The following is a 26,256-nucleotide window of genomic DNA, read 5'->3' on the forward strand; positions in this document are numbered from 1 at the left end:
CTGGAAATATTCAGAAACCAAATGAAGATTCTAGGGCTCTCCCTGGACCACAGGGAGATGCAAACCAATAAAAGGAAGAAGCCACAGGGAAAAGCAGCACCCTGGAAATATTCAGAAACCAAATGAAGATTTTAGGGCTCTCCCTGGACCACAGAGAGATGCAAACCAAGAGAGGGATGAGGCCACGGGGAAAAGCAGCACCCTGGAAATATTCAGAAGCCAGATGAGGATTTTTAGGGTTCACCCTGGACCACTGAGAGATGCAAACCAATAAAAGGAAGAAGCCACAGGGAAAAGCAGCACCCTGGAAATACTCAGAAACCAAATGAAGATTTTAGGGCTCTCCCTGGACCACAGGGAGATGCAAACCAATAAAAGGAAGAAGCCACAGGGAAAAGCAGCACCCTGGAAATACTCAGAAGCCAAATGAGGATTTTTAGGGCTCTCCCTGGACCACAGGGAGATGTAAACCAATAAAAGGAAGAAGCCACAGGGAAAAGCAGCACCCTGGAAATATTCAGAAGCCAGATGAGGATTTTTAGGGCTCTCCCTGGACCACAGGGAGATGCAAACCCCACCCAGCTCACCCCCTCTCTGCGAATCCAGGCTGCAGAGCTCCCTGTGTGGGCAGCAGTGCAGTGCCACAAGGGTTAAGCCAGGCCCAGGAGCCCCCAGGGCTGAGCCTGGATTGACTTTCCAGGCTGGCAGGCAGAGATGGATGGAGCTCGGGCAGGGCCCCTCGCCCTCAGTCATGTCCCAGGCACCAGAAATGGGATTTCTGCTCCATCAGGAAATGCAGCAGCACTGCAAGGCAGGGGAGGGTCCTCCCAGCACTGCTCCAGGGAAAAGGGGGAGTGCAGCAGCCCCAGGGCTCCAGCCAAGCCCCAGCGACCAAGGAGGCAACAAAGAACCTGACCTAAAACAAAGGCAGTGCCCAGACTGGGGACAGTGCCAGGGAGCAGCCTGCCCTGTATCCCACCATGAACTCCTTTGGGAGCTGCTCTCGCAGGATGAACAGGATTTTAACAGGATTTTAACAGGATTTTAACAGGATTTGAAGGCTCCAGGGACACCCCACAGCCCCACCCAAACTCCAGCAAAGAGGAGAAAGCCACGGGCACTCACCCTCTCCCCTGGGTCACCCATCAAGCCCACGGGTCCAGTGGGTCCTGGAGGTCCTGGAAGGCCCTGGCAGAGAAAAGGGGAAAAAAAACCTAAGCCACGAAAGAAAATGTGTTATTATTTGTAGCAGATTTCTACAAGCAGCAGGAACAACTCTCTGTTTATTTTTGCACCACAAAATCCACCCCAAAGCTCTCTCTGTGCACGTGCGTGGCAGATGGGAGCGACAGAGCCCAGGGACAGCATCCCCCACCCCAGGAGCAGGGGGAAAATGCCACTTACTGCTGGGCCTTCAGGACCAGGGGGGCCTTCCACCAGCATTCCCTGGGCAAGAGGAAGGAAAAAAAGGGATTAGACACGTCCTCAAAGTCATTTTGTCTGCAGGGAAATGCCCAGTGCTTGAGCTGTTCTGAAATATTTCAGCTCTTGCTGCTGCATGGAGAATCCCAGAGCTGGAGGGTTTGCACTCCCTCTGGATGACTTCTCCCAGAGGTGCAGAGGATCATGGAAAAGCCAAATAATGTGTGTTTAAATCCCACAGGCCAGCCCTTACTCCCAGCATCAGCCCCAGCACAGCTTCACCTTCCCCAGCATCACCTTCCCCTTCTCCCTCTGCTCAGGGAAAAGCAAATCCTGGACTTTGTCCAGCCCTGATGGTGCTGGAGCTTGAGGAAAAAAGCTGTTCCCAGCCCTAAAGAGCTTCACAAGAAGTTAGCAATCAGGTTGCAAGGTGGTTTTTAAGTGATTTTTTCCAGCAGACTGCACGCTGTGATTTCCTCTGTGAACGTAGGAAATCACTGTGTGGGAAAAATTCTGGGATATTGTTACTCCAACCTCTTCAATCTAAATATTTTGTCATCACTTTAGATCAGATCTATCATGCACTCAGGAAAATTAAGGTTTGGGGTTTTTTTTTTCCATCATGAGTATGTAAAAGGCAGGAAAGAAACTCCCAATCCACCTGGAAATGCTTTCCAGGAGGCATCAGGGGAATGGTTTGGGGAGAGCTCTGTCTCTTTTATCTCTGAGATAAAGCAGCTCAGGTGGAGTCAGCAATTCCCAGCTCACCTGTGGCAAACAGGGACCTCTTTGCTAAGGGATGAAATCCTGTAAAAATCTGTGGATGAGCAGTAGGAGCTGCTTTGGGGTCACCCTAAACTGTTCTCAGGCTCTGGTGCCAAAAGCCTCAGCTGACCCCACTCCAGCTGAGCTGAACGAATCTGAAATCTCTGCAGGAAAATCCAGGCATTCCTGCCCCAAAAACCACGCTCCCAAAGCTCAGAGCAGCAAAAAATAACCTCAAGCAGCCTGCCATGAGCCAGCCCTGCTTCCATCAGGGGGTCTGCACCAAAAAACGCGTGGCCAGCTCTGTTCTCTGCCTGTCCTGGTGCCCACACTCATCACCAGGGCATCTCAAAGCTCAGAGGAGACCTGGCTCCCACTGCAGCTGGGTGGGAGAGGGGGAATTTGCTGCTGCCACCACGGGAGAGGCTCTGCAGCTCCTCACCAGGGAGGAATTCAGGTCATGGTCACGTTCATTGCAGCTTCAGCCACGGAAATATTTCACTGGCTGGGAATCAGGGGTGAGTGCCACACGCCTGTCCTCCAGCCTGCAGGGAAACCCCAGAGATCCCAGCACATGGACACCCCAAAATGATGGATTTTGGATGGATCTTGAGATCCCAGCACAGGGGCACCCCAGAATGATGGATTTGGGATGGATCTTCTTGAGATCCCAGCCCATGGACACCCCAAAATCCATCCTTGTTGAGATCCCAGCACACGGGCACCCCAAAATGATGGATTTTGGATGGATCTTCTTGAGATCCCAGCACATGGGCACCCCAAAATGATGGATTTGGGATGGATCTTCTTGAGATCCCAGCACATGGGCACCCCAAAATGATGGATTTGGGATGGATCTTCTTGAGATCCCAGCACATGGACATCCGAAATCCCTCCCAGCATACAGACGCTTCAAAATTATGGATTTTGGATGGATCTTCTTGAAATCCCAGCATATGAACAACCTCAAACCCATCCTCCTTGAGATGCCATCATGTGGACACCCCAAACCCCATCCTTGTTGAGTTCCCATCATGTGGACACCCCAAACCCCATCCTTGTTGAGATCCCATCGTATGGACACCCCAAACCCCATCCTTGTTGAGTTCCCATCATATGGACACCCCAAACCCCATCCTTGTTGAGATCCCATCATATGGACACCCCAAACCCCATCCTTGTTGAGTTCCCATCGTATGGACACCCCAAACCCCATCCTTGTTGAGTTCCCATCGTGTGGACACCCCAAACCCCATCCTTGTTGAGATCCCATCATATGGACACCCCAAACCCCATCCTTGTTGAGATCCCAGCATATGGACACCCCAAACCCCATCCTTGTTGAGTTCCCAGCATGTGGACACCCCAAACCCCATCCTTGTTGAGTTCCCATCGTATGGACCCCCCAAACCCCATCCTTGTTGAGATCCCAGCATGTGGACACCCCAAACCCCATCCTTGTTGAGTTCCCATCGTATGGACCCCCCAAACCCCATCCTTGTTGAGTTCTCAGCATATGGACACCCCAAACCCCATCCTTGTTGAGTTCCCATCATGTGGACACCCCAAACCCCATCCTTGTTGAGTTCCCAGCATATGGACACCCCAAACCCCATCCTTGTTGAGATCCCAGCATATGGACACCCCAAACCCCATCCTTGTTGAGATCCCAGCATATGGACACCCCAAACCCCATCCTTGTTGAGATCCCAGCATGTGGACACCCCAAACCCCATCCTTGTTGAGTTCCCATCGTATGGACACCCCAAACCCCATCCTTGTTGAGATCCCAGCATGTGGACACCCCAAACCCCATCCTTTTTGGGGCCAGCGATGGCACACTCTGGAGTGGCAGGTTCCAAACCAGAAGTGAGTCAGAGTGCAGAGAATCCCAGCCCACCCAGGAGGTTTTTGGGGTGCTGCTGTGAGCACACACAGCACCGAGGCTCTGCTCCCCAGGACACTCCTCCCCTGGGGGAAGGGTCAGGGATAATTGGCCCATTTGGGATGCAAACATCCTTGGCATCTTCCCATATTTATCTGCTGGTTTATGTCGAGCTGGGGCCTTGGGGACATCTGGAGATTCTCCTTGGCAGGAAACCTCCTGTGTTTCCATGGATGTTCAGGAACGGGAGCAATGGAAACGTGGCAGGGTTTTAGGGACAGCACCAGTGGGGTGATCCCATTGAGGGGGGCAAGCCAGCCGTGGATTTGGGATTGTCCCAGGGGAAAACAGGGCAAGGGTTCCACTTCAGAGACCACCCACAAGTGAAGCCAACATCCCAACATCCCAAAACCAGCCTGAAATCCTGCTGCAGTTCAGAGGTGCTGAGCAAACCCTCCCTAAAGGGGAGCACCGGGGTCCCCTCAAAAGGACAGAGGGCTCTGAGGAGGTGCCAGCAGCCTGGTGACCCCACAGCTGGGATATTTGGGATCCCTGCATCCCTCCTCTCCATCCCTCCTGCCCCTGCCCTGCCCCGCTGCCTCCAGCAAGTGTCAGCACAGAGCAAGGATTGAAGGACAGCTGGGTTTGAAAGGGAAGGAGTAAAAATCCGCCAGAATCCAACTTGGTGCTTGGGTTGTATTTCCCTACTCCTGCAGCTCCCATCAAAAACTGGGAAAAAAAAAAAAAAAGAGCTAAAGAGCGCAGCAAATCCGAATTTCCCTGCTCAAGAGGAGCTGCACGGAGAGGGAGAAGGCAGCATTTGGTCTTGTTTACTTTCTGGCAAAAGCCATCCATGCTCCAGTGTTTTGAAATAGCAAAGGCGGCCAAATTCTTTCTGGATGATTAAACTTCACTATTTTGTTCGCTTTGTAGCTTTTCAGGCTGGGTTTCTGCCATCATCTTGCTGGGGTCTGGCTGCCCCCCTTCCCTTCCCACCCCTCTGATAAGGAAATCGCTGGCTCCTCCTTTTGTTTGCAGAGTGAGAGAGCCAGAAAGGAAGAGCAGGAAGGAGAGGTCAGAAATGTTTTTATGAGGGGCTCAATTGGAGTTTTGAAGCCACGCTACTGCACCCCAGCTTCTGCCTGGCTCCCCTCCCCAGCACCTGCAGAAATCTCAGGTGAAAGAGGAAAAGGAGGAAAAACTAAAAGGGAAATAATGGCCTCAGGATGATGGGAAGTGCTGTGCTGGCCCTCTGCCAAGGAAAATGAGGTTAATTGAGCTGTGGGTGTGCAGCCAGCAGGAGCTCAGCCCACAGGGACCGGGCTGGGGCAGGTGGGTGCAAGGAGCTGATCCCCCATTCCAGCCTGGGAGGAGCAGGAATAGGGTACCTGGGCATCCTGGCACACAGAGAGGGGAGAAAATGGGAATTAACCAAGAGCCTCTTGCTCTGCTCACAGGAACCCCTGAGCCAGCCCCACCACCAGGTTCCTTCCCCACCTCGGGGTGCTGGGTTGGGCACCCACAGCTTTTGCAGAGTGCAGAGGGCACACACAGCTTGGGATTGTTCTTCAAAAGGAAAATCAACCTCAAAATCAGGCCAGCAATACAAAGGAAGAGGGTTCCACAAAGGAGGAGCTGGTGGGAATGTGGAGCTGCTGCAGGAGCAAACCTCTCCACAGCTTTGTGCAGGGATTTATTTTATATCCCTTTTATTCCCACAGGGATAAAATTATTGCCATTGGTGGCCCAATTAAAGCCAGCCCCAAGGTGGGAGTTCAGGGCAGGAGACAACCTGGATGCTCCCAACCTCCTGAGGGATGAGGGCTGCCCCCTGCCTGACACTCCAGTCCCAGGTTCTATTTTGCTAAACGAGGGATTTCATGGGAATTCTTGCACTTCCTTCACGATTCAGGTCACTCCTTGAAGCTTTAAAACAAAATTATATAATTACAGCATTTTAGACTCAATGAACCAGGGAATTCTTCCACGGGAAGTTTTCCTCCCAGCTGTCCCAACGAGAATAAATTCCCTGCACCTTTTTCCATGGAGGGAAAAAAACCCAACAAAACCCCAAACTCAGGTGCTCCTTACCGGCTCAATGATGGCAGGTTCCCCCTTCTGCCCCTTCTCACCCCGGGGGCCACCAATCTGTGGGACACAGGGAAACACAAAGCCACAGTCAGAGAGGACGTTGCCACCATCACCATCATCACCACCACCACCAATCCCAGCAGGAACTGGAGATCCTGGCCCAATCCTGCTGAGGTTCCTGCAGCAAACACCCAGCGCGGCTCCTCCTTGTTTAAGTGCAAGTTGCAGCTGGGTGAATCCTGGTTTTCAGCACTAATTCTGCTCTAAGTCAGGGAAGGAGCAACATTTTGAAGCAGAATGTTTCTGGATGGAGCAGAAGGCCTCTCACCCCTTCGTAGATGGTGTCCTGGTTGGCTGGCATGCCTGGGCCGATGTCAGGAGAGGCTGTCCGGTCGTAATAGTTGTCATAATAATTCCCATCATATTCCTTTATGGTTTCCTCAGTGAAATCTTTATCCAGGTCATCCCCTCCTTGAGCAGCCTGGAGAGGAAAGAGCAGCAATGGGTCAGGCTGGAATTTTCTCCTAGCTGGATGTGCTGGAATGTTAATTGTTGTTAGGTTGAGGGGGGTGATTTTTGTGAATTGAGGATGCTTTATCACAATAGTGACAAGGGGAAAACCTGGGGAAAAGATAGATTCTGGAATTTTTAAGTCTCCAGTGACTTGTCCAACAGCAGGAAGACAGATGGGAGAAGCTCATGTCAAATACACACTCTGGCTTTCCCTGGGATTTCTTCACTGATCCCCAGTAAAACACTGAGAGTAGAAAAGCTGGAGTGAGGAAAACACAACACAGCCCACAGCTCGTGTCAGGAGGATCCTGCAAACTCCAAATGCCTGAAGAAAGAGGTAATGGGAGCTTCAAGCTCCAAATCCTCCTCATCTCTCACAGCCCTGGGGCTGGAGACCCTGGATTATCAAGGCCAAGGAGCCCCACATCCGTTCCCAGATTTCAGAAGCACACCAAACCCAGAGTGTGTCGCTGTCAGTGTCCAATTACAGCAGGAAATGTGGAAAAACCCAAGTTCACTTCTGTGAGAGCCTCCTGTTTGTTTAGTCTGGGATCCAATCTGTGCCTGGGCTCATCCAAGGAGCAGGAGTCATCCCAAATCTGATGCCTCAACCCCTGAATCCTCTCAGAATCCTCTCAGATGCCACAGAGCACAGCAAGGACATCCAGACAAGGCTCAGAATTTCCTTGCTGCTCTCCATCTCCCTGTGCTCCCAGCAGCCTGGCAGGCACAGGCCTTTGGCACCCCTCGCTCTGAGCAGCCCTGCAAAGAACAACATGTGCTGCTGAGATTTATTTGGTTTCTTTCCTATCCAGGTAATGACCAAAATAGTCCAGAAATTGAATTCTTTCCAGTGCTTCCTAGAGAAATGGCTCCTCACTACCACGAATTCAAAGTCACTTCAGTGTCATCACACCTTCCAGACTTCTTCCTATGCCAAAACTGCTCAGAGCTCATAAACATGAACATCTGGGTCTAAATTCAGCAGGTTTTAAATTAAGATTAAGCCTAGAACTAAGGTACTCACCAGCCCACCTTCTCTTACCTCTGCAAACACCAACTGGCCTTGGCAGAAATTACAGCTTGGCAGTCATTTAATTAGAAAACTTGGAAAAGTCAGGGTTATTTTTCCTTTGGGCTGGTTCAAATGGATCTGTTACTATCACACCCTCTCCCCCTTTTTTATCCTGGCTGAAATATTTCACCAGGTTTTGCACTTTGAAACCTTAAAACCTTAATCTAAAAAAATCTCATCTGCCTCTAAGGGTTTGGGGATAACAGCAAATTGCATGACATGAATATCAAAAATGTCTGGTTTGACATTTTAATTGAGGTCCTCAGGTCTATTTGCATGGAAAGATGATATTTGGAGTACGTGGGCAGTTCCCTGCCTGAGCTTTCCTCCTCTATTTCCTTTCCTTAACAACTCAAGTGGCCCTTGAAGCCTACTCCTTCCTCTTCCACCTTTTTTGTTTAAGGCCCCTCTATCCAATCTTTAATTCCTCTCTCTTACAAAGTCCAAGCTTGGCCAAAGATTTCTGGCTCTTGGTCAGGAAATGGAAAACTTTCCCATCCATGGGTTCCCTCCCGTTGTCTCCCTCGATTCCTGGAGCTTTTTCCTCTCTCCCTGTGCATCATTTTGGGCTCTCCAACCTCCTCCACCACATTTTGGCCAGACTGGATCCCCCCTGCCCTTGGATCTGCACCAGCCTCTCTCCAGCTGCTCAGATCTTTGCTTGGACACTTTCCCTGACCCCTTTTCCCTCAAATTTCCACCTCCAGGGATCTTGGCCAACTTTTGCTGTCTCTTTTGCCAGCCTCGAATTGTGACAGCCCCACAACAAGTAATTCTCCACTGGAGAGACTCTCCCCACAGCTCTTCCTGGGAATTAGGATGGGATTTGGAAGCATTACAGAAACATGGAATGGTGTGGGCTGGAAGGATTTGAAAGCTCATCCAGTTCCAATCCCATGGGCAGGGACATCTCCCACCAGAGCAGGTTGCTCAGAGAACAATTCCATGTTCTCCCAGCACTGATTCCCGTGCTGCTGCTCCTGGATAATGAAGGATTTGCCCATTGAATGCCATGATTTCCTTGCTCTGTGAGCACCCAGCTCCCCAAAAATTCATCTCAGTCTCACCCACATTCACCTGTTTCAGCATCAACTTAAAAAGCAAGAACTGGGCAAGCCTTAAGCACAGGAGAGTCTGGAGTGCAGCACTTCAGCTGGAGGATATTGAAGTGTGGGGAGGTAAAAGTTCAATATTCCAGCAGAAAAAGCTGTGGGGTCTGGGCTGGTCCCAGCTCTGAGCAGATCCGTGCACACAATCAAGGAATTCACTCCAGGTGGATGCAGCAGTTTTGAAATCAAGGCTTTGTCCCAGTGTTGAAATGGTTTTAAAAAAAAAAACCAAACTGAAAAACATAAAAATGCTTTTCAGTGGAAATGGCAAAATGAAAAATATTGATGCTCTCCAGCAAATCAACATTTTCAGGATTTATATTAATAACTTTGGGATAAAAGGCTTTTACTGAGATTTTAACAGCAACCCTCATTTCTCTTTTTGTCAGACAACCACTTCACCCGAGGAAATGCAGATGTCAATATGAGCAGCTTTTTCCAGGGGAATAATCCTTAACCAAATTCTAAATATCTGCATTCCCCACCCTAAAAAATCTGGAGTGAAAACATTTTCCAAGAAACTTCCTCTCCCTGCAGCTGCCTGAACCACTTATGGATTTACCATCTGGCTGCTCCTGTCTCCTTTGCTCCCAGGGCTATGAAACAGCAGAATTAATTAAAAAAAAATTAAAATTAATGAATTGAAATTACATCAGTCTCATTGTAGGTGACGACAGTGCTCGTGGGGAGTTCAGCTTCCACTGCATTTTCAGTGAGGCCACCCTGGGGATCGATTTCCTCATTGTAGTTGATATCTTCATAGGGCATGGGAGTAAAATACTCCTCGTTGATGGTCTCGTAGTTGTACTCATCAACCAGGGGATCATCCACTGCTCCGTCCTCCTTGGCCTGCTTCCCGGGGTTCCCTCTCTCAGGGGGTGCTGTGGGAGCTGGATAATCCTGTCACACGTGGGAAATAAAACCCCACAGTCAGAGGAACAAAATCATTCTGCATCATCCTCCCTTTTTACAAAGGTCCAGCACCTACACCCCTGCCAGGACCCGCCTGGTACCTCCTTGGTTTCGGGTTTCTCTGCAGCAGCCACGTCGGGAGGGCTGGGTTTGGTGGTGGGGGCTTCTGGTTTGACAGCTTCATCCACGTCCTCGTAGTAGGGGTACTCGTAGTAGTAAGTGTCACCTTCTCCCTCCCCGTCCGTGTACTGCGGGGAGAGGAGGAGAAGCAGGAAATGAGGGGGGTGTCCCTGCCAGCTCCTTTGGACATCACAGCTTCACACTGCGAGTTTAGATGGGATATCTGGGAGAAACTCCTGCCTGGAAGGGGTCACCCAGAGCAGCTGGGGCTGCTCCATCCCTGGAGGTGTCCAAGGCCAGGTTGGATGTGGAGCAACCTGGGATCGCGGAATGCGACCCTGCCCTGGCAAGGGGACGGAATCTGGTAAACTTTAAGATCCCTCCAACCCAAATCAGTGACTCCATGATATATTTTAAACCTTGGATTGCTGAAACCTCCCAGACCTGCCACACCTGACCCCCTGAGAGAGGAGCAGAAAGCCCTCGAGCCCCGTGGCCGCTCCGGCAGCATCCCTGCACTAACAGCACCCCTGTGACTTCCCAGGCACCCCAGGCCTGCAGGCTGGAGGCCTTGGAGGAGCAGATCCTTGCAGCCTTCCCCACAAGGCGTCAGTCACTCTTCAGCAAGAAACCCAAACAAAGGCTGGTCCAGGCGGGCACGGCCCCGCTCCTCGCCAGCCCAGCTCTCCCTGGCAGCGGCCGCCGGCGCGTGGAGGAGTTGTTCCTACATGGAGCAACACAGCCTCGGGACAAGCCAGCTCTTGTTGGACTGCTGGCTCCAAAAGAGGAGTTTTATTCTCCTGCTGCCACAGGTTTCCACCAAAGTGCTGTTTTATTTGTCTTATTTATTGTTTCTCCAGAAGCGCTGGCGGAGCGGTCGCGGCGCTTGCCTGGGGCTGCGCCTCGCTGTGAGCATCCCAAAGCCCTGCTTAGGTGCTGGATTAATTTAATCCCAAAGATAAACTGGCAGGGCTGATGGCATTACTGGTTCGTGGGGATTCCCTGACCCTGCAGGTCTGGGCTCAGCTGAAAGCAAATCAGCCCAAGAGGATGACAGGATGCCAGACAGCAACTGCAGCGAGCTGAGACCTCTTTAAAGAGGGCAAAATTCAGGTGATGCTCATCAAATTCAGCCACACCCAGACATTTCTGACTGGGCACCAACATAAAAATGCATCCTGCACCAGTCCTTTTTATTGTGTTTTCTTTTTCTAAGGAAAAGGCCTGGGGTGAACCCTTTATACAGAAATTATTGGGCACAGCAGCTCCTAGGGATGACTTGGGAGCATTTCTGCCAAAATGAGATTCAAAGGAAATCCAGGGGAAGAACGGTTCTCCCTCCTCTAACACCTGTTGTTTCACGGAATATTGAGAAAGAACTGTTTAATCCTTTCACAAGTCCAACAGCATAACTGAAAATTTAGAAACAGGTGCTGGTCTGGACAGGCTGGAGCTGCCAGGGAAGGTCAATAATCCCCACTTGGCTCACGTTGTCTCTCCTGTATTTCTGAGCTCCAAAAGGATGTTCCTTTCAGTCTCTGGAAATGGAAGGAGCTCAGAAAGAAGGGAAACTCCCAACAGCCAAACCCAGAACGTGCAAATCCTAAAAACAATCCCTGTCTTGGACGTTGGAGACGAGCTGTGGGGAAGCTGAGCGGGAGGAAGGAGCCACGTGTTTGACAGGGTGAAATAAACCCAGATTTTGGTGGTTGCACCCCAAACCATCCCCAGAGACTCACGTATTCATCCTGGTTGGGGTCCTGGGACTGGGGGGAGTCGGGGATGGCGGTGTCACAGTCGGGGCTGTAGTGCTCACAGTACTCCAGGGCTGCCCGCGGGTCCGCCACGATCAGGAGCTGCTGGATGTCACCCTGCAGGGAGGGGAGCACAGAGGGTCAGGGCTGGCTGCTGCTCCTGGAGACACCAGCCTGAGGCTGCAAACAAAGCCAGAAACACAAAGAAATGGAAAGCAAAACACCTGGCAGGGCCACCTTCCTGACATGGGCACATCCCCCGAGATGAGCCAGGAGAAAAGCTCCACGTCCAGGGAGCAGCTGCTTCTCTTGGGCTGCCCCACAAGGTGTGAACCCACTGGGCTTCATCCCCAGCTTCTCTTGGGCTGCCCCACAAGGTGTGAACCCACTGGGCTTCATCCCCAGCTTCTCTTGGGCTGCCCCACGAGGTGTGAACCCTCTGGGCTTCATCCCCAGCCCCTCTTGGGCTGCCCCACAAGGTGTGAACCCACTGGGCTTCATCCCCAGCTTCTCTTGAGCTGCCCCACGAGGTGTGAACCCATTAGGCTTCATCCCCAGCCCCTCTTGGGCTGCCCCACAAGGTGTGAACCCACTGGGCTTCATCCCCAGCTTCTCTTGGGCTGCCCCACAAGGTGTGAACCCACTGGGCTCCATCCCAGCCCCAAATCCACCTCCCCAAAAGAAAAATCACCCAGTACCACAGCCCCAAGCAAGCCAAGTGCAGGAAAAATAAAAACAACAGGGCTTTGTACCCCCCCAAATCAGCAATAAAACAACTCCTTTCCACCTGGTCCTGTGCAGGGCTGCAGAGTCACCCTGGCCAGTCCCAAAAGTTGCTTATTGGCCTCAAAACTTCTCTGCTTCTCCCACCCCACCAGCTGGTCTCACATCATCTCCATTTTTTTGCATCTTGCCTCACCTTGATGTTCTACCCACAACAGACACAGCCAGAGATTAGAAATGCATCTGATAAAGCCAGACAAGAGCCAAAGGGAGGCTTTTTTATTCTAAAAACCAGGTGCAGGGGAAGCTCATTAGGCACCAGGGCTGGTTAATGGAGCAGCTGCTCCCTGGAGCCCGGCACAGCCACAGCCAGAAGGTCAGAGCAGAAATTGCTCTTGAGTTTCCTAAAGAGCCACCACGCTGCTCAACCACGATGCCAAAATCCAGTTCATTCAGCAGACAGTTACATAAGACTTTACTACTTGGATGCTTAGAGCTGATACTTTAATTAGGGGAGGGAAAAAAAATTTCTTATTTAATAATAGACAAACATGGCTAAAGCATCAGGGGGAAAAGCAGGAGCGTTACAGCAGAACTGGGAGGATGATTTGGGCAGTAATAGGAACCAGAAGCTCCAAAGGGAGCCTGGCCAGACTGGCAAACAGCCCTGTGGAAAAGGATATTTTTGAAATTTTGGGCCAAATCTGCCTTGGTGTGACTGGATCGTGGATGGGTCGCACTGACTTCCCCCCGAAAAAGGGAATGCTGTTCACATTCTGGGCAGAGATCCACTGGGGAAGGAGCAGCTCAGAGGAGCTCCCTCCTCCCTTCCCAGGTTGTCACTTCCCTCCCTGCAGCACCTCTCAGACCTAGCCCAGCCACCCTTCACTGAGCATTCACTGGAGCTCAGTCATTGTTTCCAGTGAATAACCTTTACAAAATTAACAGACGTGTCTGCAAAGTGGGTTTCAATTTTCCATTTTTAAAACAAGAAACATCTTTCCTTCCCTTTCCCTTTTCTTTTTTTCTTTTTTTATTTTTTGTTAATATAAATCCAGTCCTGCCATTACTATTCCAGTTTTTTTCTTTTGCAATGTGACCACCAAAACTGGGCTAAGATTACTGGGGAAATAAAATATCCCAAGATTTTTGCCTTGTAGAACATTTCCTTTTTCCAAGCAGGTCTGGGACCCACGGGGGAGCTGGGCCATGGTGGGACCTCCAGGACACCCCCAGCCCTGAGCTGGGGGTCCTGGGGGTGTTATGGGGTTACTCAGGCCATAGATTATAAAACCATCCCTGTCCCCAAAGGCACTCCAGAGCTCCAAACCTGTTCCTTTGGAATTCCCTCCAGCAGGGAATACCCAACCCGGCCAAGGCAATCTGTGGCTGATGGGAAAACCCTTCCAGCTGCTATTTCTGCCCCCAGGACCTGAGCCAGCCCTCCCTGACACCTCAGCTAAGCCACTTGGGCCCTTCTCTCCCTCAGGTGCTTAAAACTCCCAGTTTTCCATGGGAAGATGGGAAGTGCCTGGCATTGTTGGGATAAGCTGAAGTAAACCAGCCCCAAAGCAGACCTGGGACTCGTCTCCAAGAGGCAGGGGAGGCTGAAAAAGCTTTTTCTCCCTGATAAGGGTGGATTTACACCTCATGGAGAGCTGATAGGCTGCATCCCATAAGTGAGCAGGGCTGGAGCTGCGTTTCCTCAAGGAACAGATAAAGCAAGGAAAGGCATCTTGGCTAAACACGGTGCCAAAGGTTAAGCAGAGGAGAATTTGCTAAAGCTGGGTTTGTTTTTAGTCTCAGCTGATGGCAGCTCCTGAGCTATGCACGGGGAAAAAAAAACCTTGAGCCCACCCTGCTTCCCTGCAGGAGCTTGGGAATCCTCAGCCTTGGAGAATATGGAAAAAAGCCACCTGCAAATCCCTGAGGAAAACTGGACCTCAACACACCAAAGGACAGCGTGGGCCCCGCAGTTTGTGCTGGGTGAGAGGGGGAGGCTGAGCAGAGGTCAAGAACTTGGGGAAATCCGTGTGTGACTGAATAAATTTGGGATGTGGGGGGTGCCAGGAAAAAGCATCAGACGGCTCCGTTGGAGCTCACCACGCTCCACAGGCTGTGCTTCCCCTCTCCTTTTCAAACCCACTCAATCACCCTGCCCAGAGCTCATCCTTGGCTTGTTCCAGCCTGCAAAACCCAGGGGAGCTGAGGAGAACCAAAGCAAAACCCAGGAGAACCAAGGAGAGCCAAAGCAAAACCCAGGGGAACCAAGGCTGATCCAGTGAAAAACCCAGGAGAACCAAGGCTGAGCCAATGCAAAATTCTCTTCTGCTTAACCAAGGCTGAACCAAAGCAAAACCCAGGAGAACCAAGGCTCAAACAATGCAAAACCCAGGAGAACCAAGGCTAAACCCAGGAGAACCAAGGTTGAACTGATTCAAAACCCAGGAGAGCCAAGGCTGAACCAGTACAAAATTCTCTTCTGCTTAACCAAGGCTAAACCAAAGAAAAACCCAGGAGAACCAAGGCTGAACTGATTCAAAATCCAGGAGAACCAAGGCTGAACCCATGCAAAATCCAGGAGAACCAAGGCTGAGCCAGAGCAAAACCCAGGAGAATCAAGGCTGAACTGATTCAAAACCCAGGAGAACCAAGGTTGAACCCATGCAAAACCCAGGAGAACCAAGGCTGAACTGATTCAAAACCCAGGAGAACCAAGGTTGAACTGATTCAAAACCAGGAGAACCAAGGCTGAGCCAGAGCAAAACCCAGGAGAACCGAATTTGGGACAACTGAGAGCCCCAGGGAGCACCCAAGGCCCAGCAGAGAGGCTGAGCAGCTCAGGGGAGGGGGAAGGAGGAGAGCTCAGCCCATTCATCTTTGTTTCACTCCCAGCACTGGGGGATACCCCGTGCTAGCACTTGTAAAAAGCAGCCAGGAGTAAAAACCTTGTTAGCAAGATTCCCGATCAATTGACCTCATCCCTCAGCAGCAAACAATAAAAGGGGCTAATTTAGGCTGCCATAAAAAGCCCCACTATCTGCACCTCACAAAAGCTGCACAAAGCTCTGCTGTCAAGAGCCCCATTCCTGGGATTTAAAAAGCAACTTTCAATGGAGCCAGCCACGCTGGGAGGTTCGGGAGCCTTTTGTGTCCTCTCCAGTGTGCTGCTGCTAATAAACTGTGCCCAGGGATCCAGGGATCCTGCCTGGCAAAGGGGAGCCAGCCCTGCTCCCATTCCACCCTCAAGTGTCCGTTTGTTTCCCCGTTTTGGTCACAAACCAGCCCAAAATCTCCTGCCCAGCTGGATTTTTTGCAGCACTAACAACGATCCCGTTAATGCACGTGCACAGCTGGGTGTGGGACAGGGTTTTCCAAGAGAGACAACTGAAAAATGCACCAATAAAGTGGTTTAAAGGCCTGACCAGCCAAATCAAAGACTTGTTTTCAAGTAATGAGTTGTTTCAGGCCGGGAGCAAGACGGAAGCACTCTGGTGTTGCTTTGTGGAAGTCACCAGCAGCGTCCTCCAGCCACCCACACAGTGGGTAAAGTTCTTTTTTGGCCTGGCAATGAGCTGGGCACAAGGTCAAGGAGGTTCCAGTGACTAGAGCACTTGGTAGCATCCAGGGGCTGAGCTCAGTTGTGCTTTGCTGGCTTAACAAACAAAAAAAATTGAACCAGAGAATAAAAAAGTCTTTTTTTTTTTTTTTTTGCCTGCGAACAGCCACAATTTTATAGATTAGGAGAGGCAGTGTTTAAAAAAAAGGATAAATCACACTTTGGCCTTTATTCCTAAAACTTCTGGCTAAGAGGAAGAGGCAGGACAGCACATTTCTGAAGAGGGCTGTGAGTTGTGAGGGTTTCATTTGCTCCACCAGACAGATGGAAGTGCTAACTGTCAGGACCAGTAAGGATCTGCCTGACATTTATGGTAAAGCCATTTATGCCTGATGACTCATTTGCTTTATGGATTAAGTTCCATCAAAGCCAGTTTAACTCAACTCCCCAGCCAGCTCCCAGACAAGGCTGGAAAAGCTCTTTCTGGAGCATTTTTTAACACTTATTCTATATGCTTGCAAAAAAATGTCACATCACTTCCAATGACATCAACTTCAGGAACTCAGAGGAATCGTTGTGGTTCAATGAAAAAAAAAAAAACCCAGCTGGAGAGGAGGATCAGAGTGACTTCATCTGGCACTGGCAGCAGCTCCCTAAATCCTGGGATTCTTCAGGGCTCCCACTGATCATTAACTGGACTTGGGTTAGGGCATGGCCCCAAAAGTCTGAGATTCAGCATCCCTGAGAGAAAATCCTGCTGGATTTTGGAAACTCCTGCATTTCAACTGGAGAAACACAGGCTCAGGGTGAGGAGTGATAATGTAAAATCTCCCCAGTTATTGGGAATCACTGAGGTTTATCCTGACAAACTCCCATAACCCCAAACCCACTCAGAGGCTGGGCAGGGGCAGGGGCTCAGTGCAGCTCCAGGATGAAGTGGAAACTCAGCTTCCAAAACCCCTAATCCCTGTCCTGGAGCCAGCCTGGCAGCCCTCAGATGTTCCACTTGATAAATCCTGTCACCAGCACTCCCCATGGATTCTCACAGCCCAGCTCCAGCCTGGAGTGGTGTTGGAGACAGCAGCAAAGGCCCAGGAATCACCACAGCTCTGCCACGAGGAAACTTCAAAAATCAGAGGTGCTGGAGGTGCTCAGAGCATCCCAGAGTCCCTCCTTTAAACACTGCAGCTCCAGAAAAGCAGCAAAACTGCAGCAAAGGGGTCAAACAAAGCCTCCCCATCCCCCAGTCCCTGTCCCCATGTCCTGAGCCCTCTCCCGGCCAGGCACAGACAGGAGTGACCCCACCAGATAGAGCAGCTGGTGCCTGAAGAGCCTCCTTTGGGCACCACAAGGTGGGAAGGCAAGTGTTGAAAGTTTGGCTAAATAATAATAAATTAAAACCAGAAAAGCCTGACTCGGACACAGCCGTGACTCAGCTACAAACTCCTGGTGGTTTGGCTGAATCCAGCTGGATGTTTGTGTCCCCATCCTGCTCAGAGGGGCTGCAGGGCTGGATGGGGCTGCTCTGGGGTTACCCCAAGAACAGCTCCTGCTGCTGTGGGCACTCAGAGAGCAGCCTCTGCCCAGCTCTCTTTGGAAAAACCAGGTTTAATGCAGCAGAGCAGGGACAGAAGTGTCACCAGCATGAAATGTGGCACCAAACCCTTCAAGGGCTGGGGACAGTTTCTCTTTTTCACTGCATCTCTGTGTGGGGACTCCAGTGAAAACCTGGGATCAGGGATGCTCCTGCCTGGGCTGGGGCTGGGAGTGCAGCACTGGGCTCAGGGTTTCACTGGAGTCCCCCACACAGAGGTGCAGTGAAAACCAGAAACTTTCCCCAGCCCTTGAGAGGGTTTGGTGCCACATGTGATGCTGGTGAAACCCTGAGCCCCGTGCTGCACCCTCAGCCCAGACAGGAGCATCCCTGCTCCCAGGGTTTCACTGGAGTCCCCCACACAGAGATGCAGTGAAAAAGAGAAACTTTCCCCAGCCCTTGAGAGGGTTTGGTGCCATGTCTGATCTGGTGAAACCCTGAGCCCAGTGCTGCACCCCCAGCCCAGCCAGGATCATCCCTGATCCCAGGCTTTCACTGGAGTCCCCCATGCAGAGATGCAGTGAAAACCAGAAACTTTCCCCAGCCCTTGAGAGGGTTTGGTGCCACATGTGATGCTGCTGAAACCCTGAGCCCCGAGCTGCACCCTCAGCCCAGCCAGGAGCATCCCTGGTCCCAGGGTTTCACTGGAGTCCCCACACAGAGGTGCAGTGAAAAAGAGAAACAAACTGCCCTTGAGAGGGTTTGGTGCCATGTCTGATCTGCGGAAACCCTGAGCCCAGTGCTGCACCCCCAGCCGAGCCAGGAGCATCCCTGCTCCCAGGGTTTCACTGGAGTCCCCCATGCAGAGATGAAGTGAAAACCAGAAACTTTCCCCAGCCCTTGAGAAGGTTTGGTGCCTTGTCTGATCTGGTGAAACCCTGAGCCCAGTGCTGCACCCCCAGCCCAGCCAGGAGCATCCCTGCTCCCTAGCAGAGCACAAACCCTGCAATTATCCCAGCCCACGAGCTCTTCCCCTGACCACAGCAGCAGTGGGAACCACCAGCCCTCTGCCTCGCTGCTAATTAACCTCTCTGGTAATTTCCCAACCTCTGTGTTTTACAGCCCCAGGGAGGAAGGCCATTTCCCACCCTGTGAGGATCCCTGTTCCTCCTGGCTGCTGGGTTGGAAGGAACAGGGCAGGGAAGTGTTGTCCCCTCCTTGTCCCCTCCCCTGCAGCCTGCACTTCTCCACGCTGTCCCCAACACCCAGCCCTGCCCCAACAAGAGACCAAATCCTATTTCTCCCCCCGTAGCTGCTGCACCCATGCACCAGCAGCCTCGTGGCTGTTGTTTGAAATGCAATTAAGACTCGTGCCTTAAAATGAAGAAGTTTTTTGGAGCAGAGAGCCCACAGAACACTTGAGGTGTGCCTGTGTGCCATCCCAACCCCAGCTGTGGAGCAGCTCAGCAAGGACTCCTCGCTGGAAGGGAAGGACAAGCCATTCCCTCCGAGGGGAACAAACACCAGATGGCTTTGCTAATTCTGGAAAGCTCTCCTGAAGGAGCTGTCGCTCTGCCAACACCCCAATACCAGTCAAGGACTCCGTGGCAGGCCAGGAGGCACCACCACAGGGCCCATTCCCAGGTGGATACTTCCCATCCCAACCCCAGATCACCCCAGAGTCAAGAACCCCGAGGCAAACACAACCCTGAGCACCCTGGCAGTGCATTTCTCCAAGGTTTTTTTGGTTTTCCAAGCTGGAAAAGGCTCTGAGGGAAAGGCACAGCACCCCTCAGCAGGGCTGTCCTAGCCAGCCCTCATCCATGGGGGACAGAGCCAGGCTCACGAGAGCCACAGCTGGGATTTCCTGCAGAAAATGGGAAGGTTCAAGGCAGGGAACACAAGCAGGAAAAAGGTGAGAGAGGTTTGAGCATCCTGTCCCTGCATCCCGGGCCAGGCAGGTCCCTCCCAGGCAGGGGACGTGTCCAGCTGTCCCCTGACTCGTGTCTGGGGCTCCAAACCACCAGACGTGGGCTCTGTGCTCCCCCTCAGAGCACAAAAGTGGTTTTTTTAGTGGATTTTTCAGTCTTTGCTGCAGGGAATTCCACCAGAGAGCAGGACCCACCCTGAGGAATAATGATTCTGTGGCTTCTGCTTTCCCTGCTGCCTGACATCAGCCCTGGGAGCCTGGTGGCATCACCACTGCAGCCCTGTGGGACCAAATATTGGCACAATTTGGGTTTTCACTTCCACTTCACTCTCCCTGCTTTTCACCTTCCTTTTCCCCCCTGCTTTTCACCTTCCTTTTTCCCCCTGCTTTTCACTTTTCCTTTTTTTCCAGGGCCTTTTTAAAACTGGATTTCTCTGCATTTCACCTCAGTGGGATGGGGAAGTGCAGCCAGAGAAAAGCAGCCAGGCAGTGGGGACTGCAGGAAAGGGAAAAGGCAGCCAAGGTGCCTGAAAAAAATAACAAAGCTGCTAAAAACACCTAGAGAGAGAGAGAGAGAGAGAGAGAGAGAGAGAGAGAGAGAGAGAGATATCCTTAAATCAACAACCCGCCCAGCCACTCTGCTCAGCTATTTTTATATATTTATGTCTGTTGAACAAACCACAATTTATCTCCCGGGGTTTTTGGGTGCAAAACAATCAGTTCTGGGCACAGAAAGCAGGATGGGGCTGCAGGCCCAGTCTGGAAGGGTGGCTGGGCTGGGAGAGGGGCTGCTGGCACAAAAGGCTGATTCATATCCCCTCCTTCCCTCCACCCTGGCCAAGCACTGTGCTGGCACAGGCAAAAATCACAGGAGAGGCAAAAATCATAGGAGAGGTTTCTGCAGCTCTTTTGCAAAGAGGGGGGAAATAATAATGGCCCAGTTCAGGTTTTTAAAGGGGAAAGAATAGAAAGAAAGGGAAGAAGAAGCCCCTGCCAGTCCCACTTCTCTCCACCCCAATAAAGAGAGAACATCACAATAGGAAAATGAAACTGGAGAGCAAAGCCAGCCTTTACACTTGCAGAAGGAGCAGTTTGGAGCTTTTCTTTTTGAACTGTGGGCTCTGAGCAGATGGCCTGAGCCCCCCCAGCAGATCAGAAACACGTGTGAAGAACCAGCAACCTGAACCTCAGGTTTTTATTAAACTGTAGTTCAAATTTCACCCCACTGAAGGGAATATTTTCCCTCTGCAGCAGCAGCTGTGTGGTGGGTCACCCTCAGAGGGGCTTTACAAATGTCCCCACAGGCAGCTGCCCCTGCCTAGCTGTCCCTGGGTGCTGATGTCCCTCAGGGATGCTGTGGCTGCCTGCCTGAGGCTGATTTTGGTCTCTAATTCTGGATATTTGTCCCTTTGGCACCTTCAGATGTCAAGCAGTGCTGACTTCAACCAGCTCCTCCACTGAGAGAGGAAAAAATCTCCCAGATTTGGGTAATTCTGGGGGATTTCTGGCACTCTGCAGGACAGGAGCTGGGGCTGGGTGCCCTGAGGTTCTCACTGGGTTATAAACCTCACAGTGCATCTAATTTGGGTCTAATTAACCCATGCCACAAACCAGCCTTGACTGGAAGAAGGAATTCCTCTGCTGGCTTAGTCTGGAGCTGCTGGGCAGAGCTGTCCCGTCGATTTCTGGGGGAGAAGGGGAAAAAAAGGCAAAAACCTGCCTGCAGAAAATCCTCCCAAAGTGCCTCAGCTTCCTTTGGCTGCTCCCAAACTCCCATGAACCCAGCAAGGAGTCTGACCTGCTGTTCCTCCTGTGCAGTCTGGACTGAAAAGGGGGAAATGGAGAGGGGAGAGAGGAGAGGAGAGAGGAGAGAGGGGAGAGAGGGAGAAGAGAGAGGGAGAAGAGAGAGGGAGAAGAGAGAGGGAGAAGAGAGAGGGAGAAGGAGAGGGAAAAGAGGGAGAGGGAAAAGAGGGAGAGGGAAAAGAGGGAGAGGGAAAAGAGGGAGAGGGAAAAGAGGGAGAGGGAAAAGAGAGGGACAGGGAAAAGAGAGGGACAGGGAAAAGAGAGGGAGAGGGAAAAGAGAGGGAGAGGGAAAAGAGAGGGAGAGGGAAAAGAGGGAGAGGGAAAAGAGGGAGAGGGAAAAGAGGGAGAGGGAAAAGAGAGGGAGAGGGAAAAGAGAGGGAGAGGGAAAAGAGAGGGAGAGGGAAAAGAGAGGGAGAGGGAAAAGAGAGGGAGAGGGAAAAGAGAGGGAGAGGGAAAAGAGAGGGAGAGGGAAAAGAGAGGGAGAGGGAAAAGAGAGGGAGAGGGAAAAGAGAGGGAGAGGGAAAAGAGAGGGAGAGGGAAAAGAGAGGGAGAGGGAAAAGAGAGGGAGAGGGAAAAGAGAGGGAGAGGGAAAAGAGAGGGAGAGGGAAAAGAGAGGGAGAGGGAAAAGAGAGGGAGAGGGAAAAGAGAGGGAGAGGGAAAAGGAGAGGAGGTTTGGGGTGTGTTGATCACAGTCACATCCCAGGGAGGAGCTGGAAGGAGAGGAGAGCAGGTTTGGGGTGTGTTGAGCACAGTCACATCCCAGGGAAGGGCTGGAAGGAGAGGAGAGCAGGTTTGGGGTGTGTTGAGCACAGTCACATCCCAGGGAAGAGCTGGAAGGAGAGGAGAGCAGGTTTGGGGTGTGTTGAGCACAGCCACACCACAGGGAAGGGGATGCTGAGCTCAGAGCTGGGGTAGGTCCTTAGCAAACCTCTCCTGTGTGGGGCTTTAATGGGGCCTCCAGTCCCAACCAGGTCGGTTTTAACCCCCACAGGGAGCTCAGGCAGGACTGGATCTCTCCCTGCAAGGATCCTACTCAGAGGACAGGCTTGGAGTAGAGCTGTTGTAGGGAAACACCTTCAGCACAGGAGGAACCCTTTGCAAAGCCAGTTCACAGCTGCTCATCCCTAAACCCTCACCAGAACCTGGGGGAGGGATTTCATCTGGAGCTTTAAAGCCAGCCATGAGGAAGCTCTCTCTCCTCATCAATTCATTAGCATAACCCTGCATTTTTTTTTGGCTGATTTCCCCCCAAAATCAAGCCCTGGGTGATCCCTCTGTGCAGCCCCAGGTGTGTCTGTCTGTCTGTCCCCATAATTCTTCTGCCTGGTGGCTGATTTCAATCACTTCTGACAGGGCAAAGAGGCTCAGGATAATTAAATTGCTATAAATGTCATGGAAACAGACAGCTCAGGAAAAGAAACCATCCCAGAGCCCTGTCTGTGGTGAGCTCTCCTCTGATCAGCCCCAAACATCTCTTTAATGTCCCCACCACCCCTTTCATGTCCCTACCAGCAGCTGAGGGAACCACAAGGCACAAATTAGAAGGGATCTAGGCCTGGCTAATCCCAGAGCATCTCTGAGCTTCCCAATCCCCACACTGCTGGAAAAAGATGGGCTGAGGCACCACAAAATGAGCACTTTGCCTTGCCTTTCTGCCTATCCATGGAAAAAAAAAAAACCAAAAAAACCCTTCTCCTCAATTTTCCAGCCCCAAGACAGCTGGAGGAGGGAAGGGAGCGTGGCCAGGACTCAGCTAAGGCAGATTCCAGAGGGATTTCAGAAGATCCAAGGGTTTGTGGCTACCTGTCAGCAGATCCAGGCTGGCCCTGCCCCCTCAGGTGAGCCTGCTCCATCTGCTCAGCACACCTGGAATCGTTCCTGCCCCTCCAAACACTCCCTGGAGTTATTTTTTCCCCCTCTGTGACCACACAGCAGCCCGGCCCTCTGTGATTTCTGCCTTCCAACTCCTCGTTTGGTGCCTCCAAATCAGCATTTCTGTCCTTCTGCCCACAAATTACAGCCCTGAGAATAGAGGCCCCACCACCAGCCCGTGCTGTGCCCTCGCTGCTTTCACCTCCATCCTTGGTGCTGTGCTCCCTGCACAGCTGGCTGGGCCTTCTCCCCCTCCAGAGGAGCAATTCCTAGAGGATAACTCTGAAAGGAATCCTTGAGAAGCTGCTCAAATGTGAGTTTTCAGGGTTTTTTTTTTTAAATCAAGGCACCTTCCCTCTGTTTATAATATTAATCCCATCCCCTGAGAGGGACTTCATAGCAAGACATCCCTCAAAACCCCCAAATCCATCCCTCAGAAACCTCTCCAGAATTCAAACACGGAGGTTTTTTACCCTTTCTTTTAGTTATTCTCTATTCCAGAGCTTTAACAAACCACCAGTGTGAAAAAGCCCCTCAGCAGCAGTTTTTTTCCAGCAGTTCCTTCCCATTATTTTCCAACAGGAGCTGATTTGGCTCAGGTACATTCACACGGAGTGGTTTTGTTCCCTAATTGAAGCATCAAGTCAGATTATGCTTCTGAAGCAGCAAATGAGACTATTCACCAAAAAAAATCTCTTTATCCTTGCTCAAAACGTTTGCTTGCCTGGATATGCTTATGAAGAATAACTCAGGGAGCTCCTAAAAATGGGATTTTACAATTTTAGCCTCGTCCTGACAGCCAGGAAAAGAAATTTCCATGCAGGGACAAAGCAATGGGACAGGGTGACACAGTGGGGCTGTCCCTGAGAGCCACCCCATGTGCCAAGCAAGGCTCAAACCCATGGACAGCATCCCAAAAACCTCATTTAGAGCCTCTGGAAAGCTGCATGAAATGATGGCCTGCACATTGTGGGAGGCTTTACATAAAGGGGGAGAGGGTCAGCCTGACCTTCAGTGTCCAAAGTGGAGATTTCAACAAAAAAAAACAACAAAAAAAGAAAAAGAAAAGAAAAAAATCCCACAAAAGCCCAGCCCAGGCCTGTGCAAACTGAATGGGGCCAAATGAATGGCTGGCATTGTGTGCCCTGCCATGCCAGCCCTGGCACTGAATAAAGCTGGGATGGGCAGGAGCAATCCTGAAAGAATCCCCTGGTTTTGTGTCAGGGCTACCCCAAAGGACACCCACTCTCAATACCAGGCCAGCCTCAAAAAGAGATTTGCTCCATTTTCCTCATCCCCACTCATTAGGGATCCCTGGAAGGAGCCCAAGGCCCCATGTCCCCACGTCCTCCACTGCTCTCTGGGCACCAGGTATTCCAGGCCAGCTGGGCTGTGCCACCACCCTGTGTCACCTCACGGAGGTGACATCCCCACAGCCTGGCTGCTGTCCCCAGCTGAGCAGTGCCCTGTTACCCAGCTGTCACAGGAATCTGCAGAGGAAGCACAGGCTGCAAAAACTCCCCTCCATCCCAAATTCCAGGCTGCCCAGCCTTCCCTTGGGACAGCCTGGGCTGTGCCACCTCACGGAGGTGACATCCCCCCAGCCTGGCTGCTGTCCCCCTCTGAGCAGTGCCCTCTTACCCAGCTGTCACAGGAATCTGCAGAGGAGGCACAGGCTGCAAAAAGTCCCCTCCATCCCAAATTTTTTAACTCCAGGTTTTCATTTGGAGAATTTAGAAATATTTCATATGATCAGGGCTTTGTTTTCTCCTTTTCTTTTTCTAATAGTACCAACTGCTAAATGAGATATTTTCAAAACTGATGAATTACTGCCCATAAACCAGAATTTATACAGAATTTATTTACATTATTCTGTATAAAGTATTGCCATAATCTGTGACTAAAAATCATAGACATTAAATTGTAATCTTGATGAAGTTTTGATTTAAGGAATGTGGAGAGGGAGCTCTGTGTTTTCCTAGCAGCACAGCAGCCCAGCCTGGGCTGTGCCACCCCTCTGTGTCACCTCACGGAGGTGACATCCCCACAGCCTGGCTGCTGTCCCCAACTGAGCATGGCCCTCTTACCCAGCTGTCACAGGAATCTGCAGAGGAGGCACAGGCTGCAAAAACTCCCCTCAATCCCAAATTCCAGGCTGCCCAGCCTTCCCTTGGGACAGCCTGGGCTGTGCCACCTCACTGAGGTGACATCCCCACATCCTGGCTGCTGTCCCCAGCTGAGCAGTGCCCTCTTACCCAGCTGTCACAGGAATCTGCAGAGGAGGCACAGGCTCCAAAAAGTCCCCTCCATCCCAAATTTTTTAACTCCAGGTTTTCATTTGGAGAATTTAGAAATATTTCATATGATCAGGGCTTTGTTTTCTCCTTTTCTTTTTCTAATAGTACCAACTGCTAAATGAGATATTTTCAAAACTGATGAATTACTGCCCATAAACCAGAATTTATACAGAATTTATTTACATTATTCTGTATAAAGTATTGCCATAATTTGTGACTAAAAATCATGGACATTAAATTGTAATCTTGATGAACACAAGTTTTGATTTAAGGAATGTGGAGAGGGAGCTCTGTGTTTTCCCAGCAGCACAGCAGCCCAGCCTGGGCTGTGCCACCCCTCTGTGTCACCTCACGGAGGTGACATCCCCCCAGCCTGGCTGCTGTCCCCAGCTGAGCAGTGCCCTCTTACCCAGCTGTCACAGGAAACTGCAGAGGAGGCACAGGCTCCAAAACTCCTCTCCATCCCAAATTCCAGGCTGCCCAGCCTTCCCCTGGCTCCTTGCTCCTGCAGACCTGACCCCAATTCCCAATCCCTCCACATCCCACCCAAACTCCATCCCCTGATGTCACCCCCTCACCCAGCCCTGCTCACACCATTCCAAGTTTCCCCTCTCCCCCCAAACCAAAGGATCAGCCAATGAGCCAGAGCTCTCCTGGAGGAGTTCTTTTTCCATGACCTACGTGTGAAGCATCAGGGATGGTTTAAAACCAGATTCCCCCTCATTACAAGCCCAGCACAAAGCTGCTCCTTTGTGTCCTCCCCCTCTGCACCACTGCCTGGCTCTGGTTTCACCTTGATTTATTTCCCTTTCATCTCTGGAAAATTAGGAATTCTGCTGCCCTCAGGAGGAGGGATAGGCCAGTGGGTTGTGAGGGGGTCTCACGGTGGAAA

The 26,256-nt window shown here is 51.3% G+C and overlaps 1 protein-coding gene across 3 annotated transcripts in view; it reads right to left on the reverse strand.

Annotated features, from left to right (window-relative positions):
• Positions 1 to 26,256, reverse strand: part of COL5A1 (collagen type V alpha 1 chain) — a 145,498-nt gene that overhangs the window by 69,223 nt on the left and 50,019 nt on the right. For all 3 annotated transcript variants that reach the window (XM_059864825.1, XM_059864824.1, XM_059864827.1), the window contains 7 exons: positions 11,632 to 11,763; positions 9,874 to 10,020; positions 9,512 to 9,760; positions 6,492 to 6,644; positions 6,164 to 6,220; positions 1,405 to 1,446; positions 1,126 to 1,188 (listed from right to left, as the gene is read on the reverse strand). In XM_059864825.1, the coding sequence (XP_059720808.1) occupies positions 1,126 to 1,188; positions 1,405 to 1,446; positions 6,164 to 6,220; positions 6,492 to 6,644; positions 9,512 to 9,760; positions 9,874 to 10,020; positions 11,632 to 11,763 (843 nt within the window). The remainder of the gene's footprint in view (positions 1 to 1,125; positions 1,189 to 1,404; positions 1,447 to 6,163; positions 6,221 to 6,491; positions 6,645 to 9,511; positions 9,761 to 9,873; positions 10,021 to 11,631; positions 11,764 to 26,256) is intronic.

The sequence above is a fragment of the Haemorhous mexicanus genome, chromosome 21 (assembly GCF_027477595.1).
Source record: "Haemorhous mexicanus isolate bHaeMex1 chromosome 21, bHaeMex1.pri, whole genome shotgun sequence".
NCBI classification, from domain to species: domain Eukaryota; kingdom Metazoa; phylum Chordata; class Aves; order Passeriformes; family Fringillidae; genus Haemorhous; species Haemorhous mexicanus.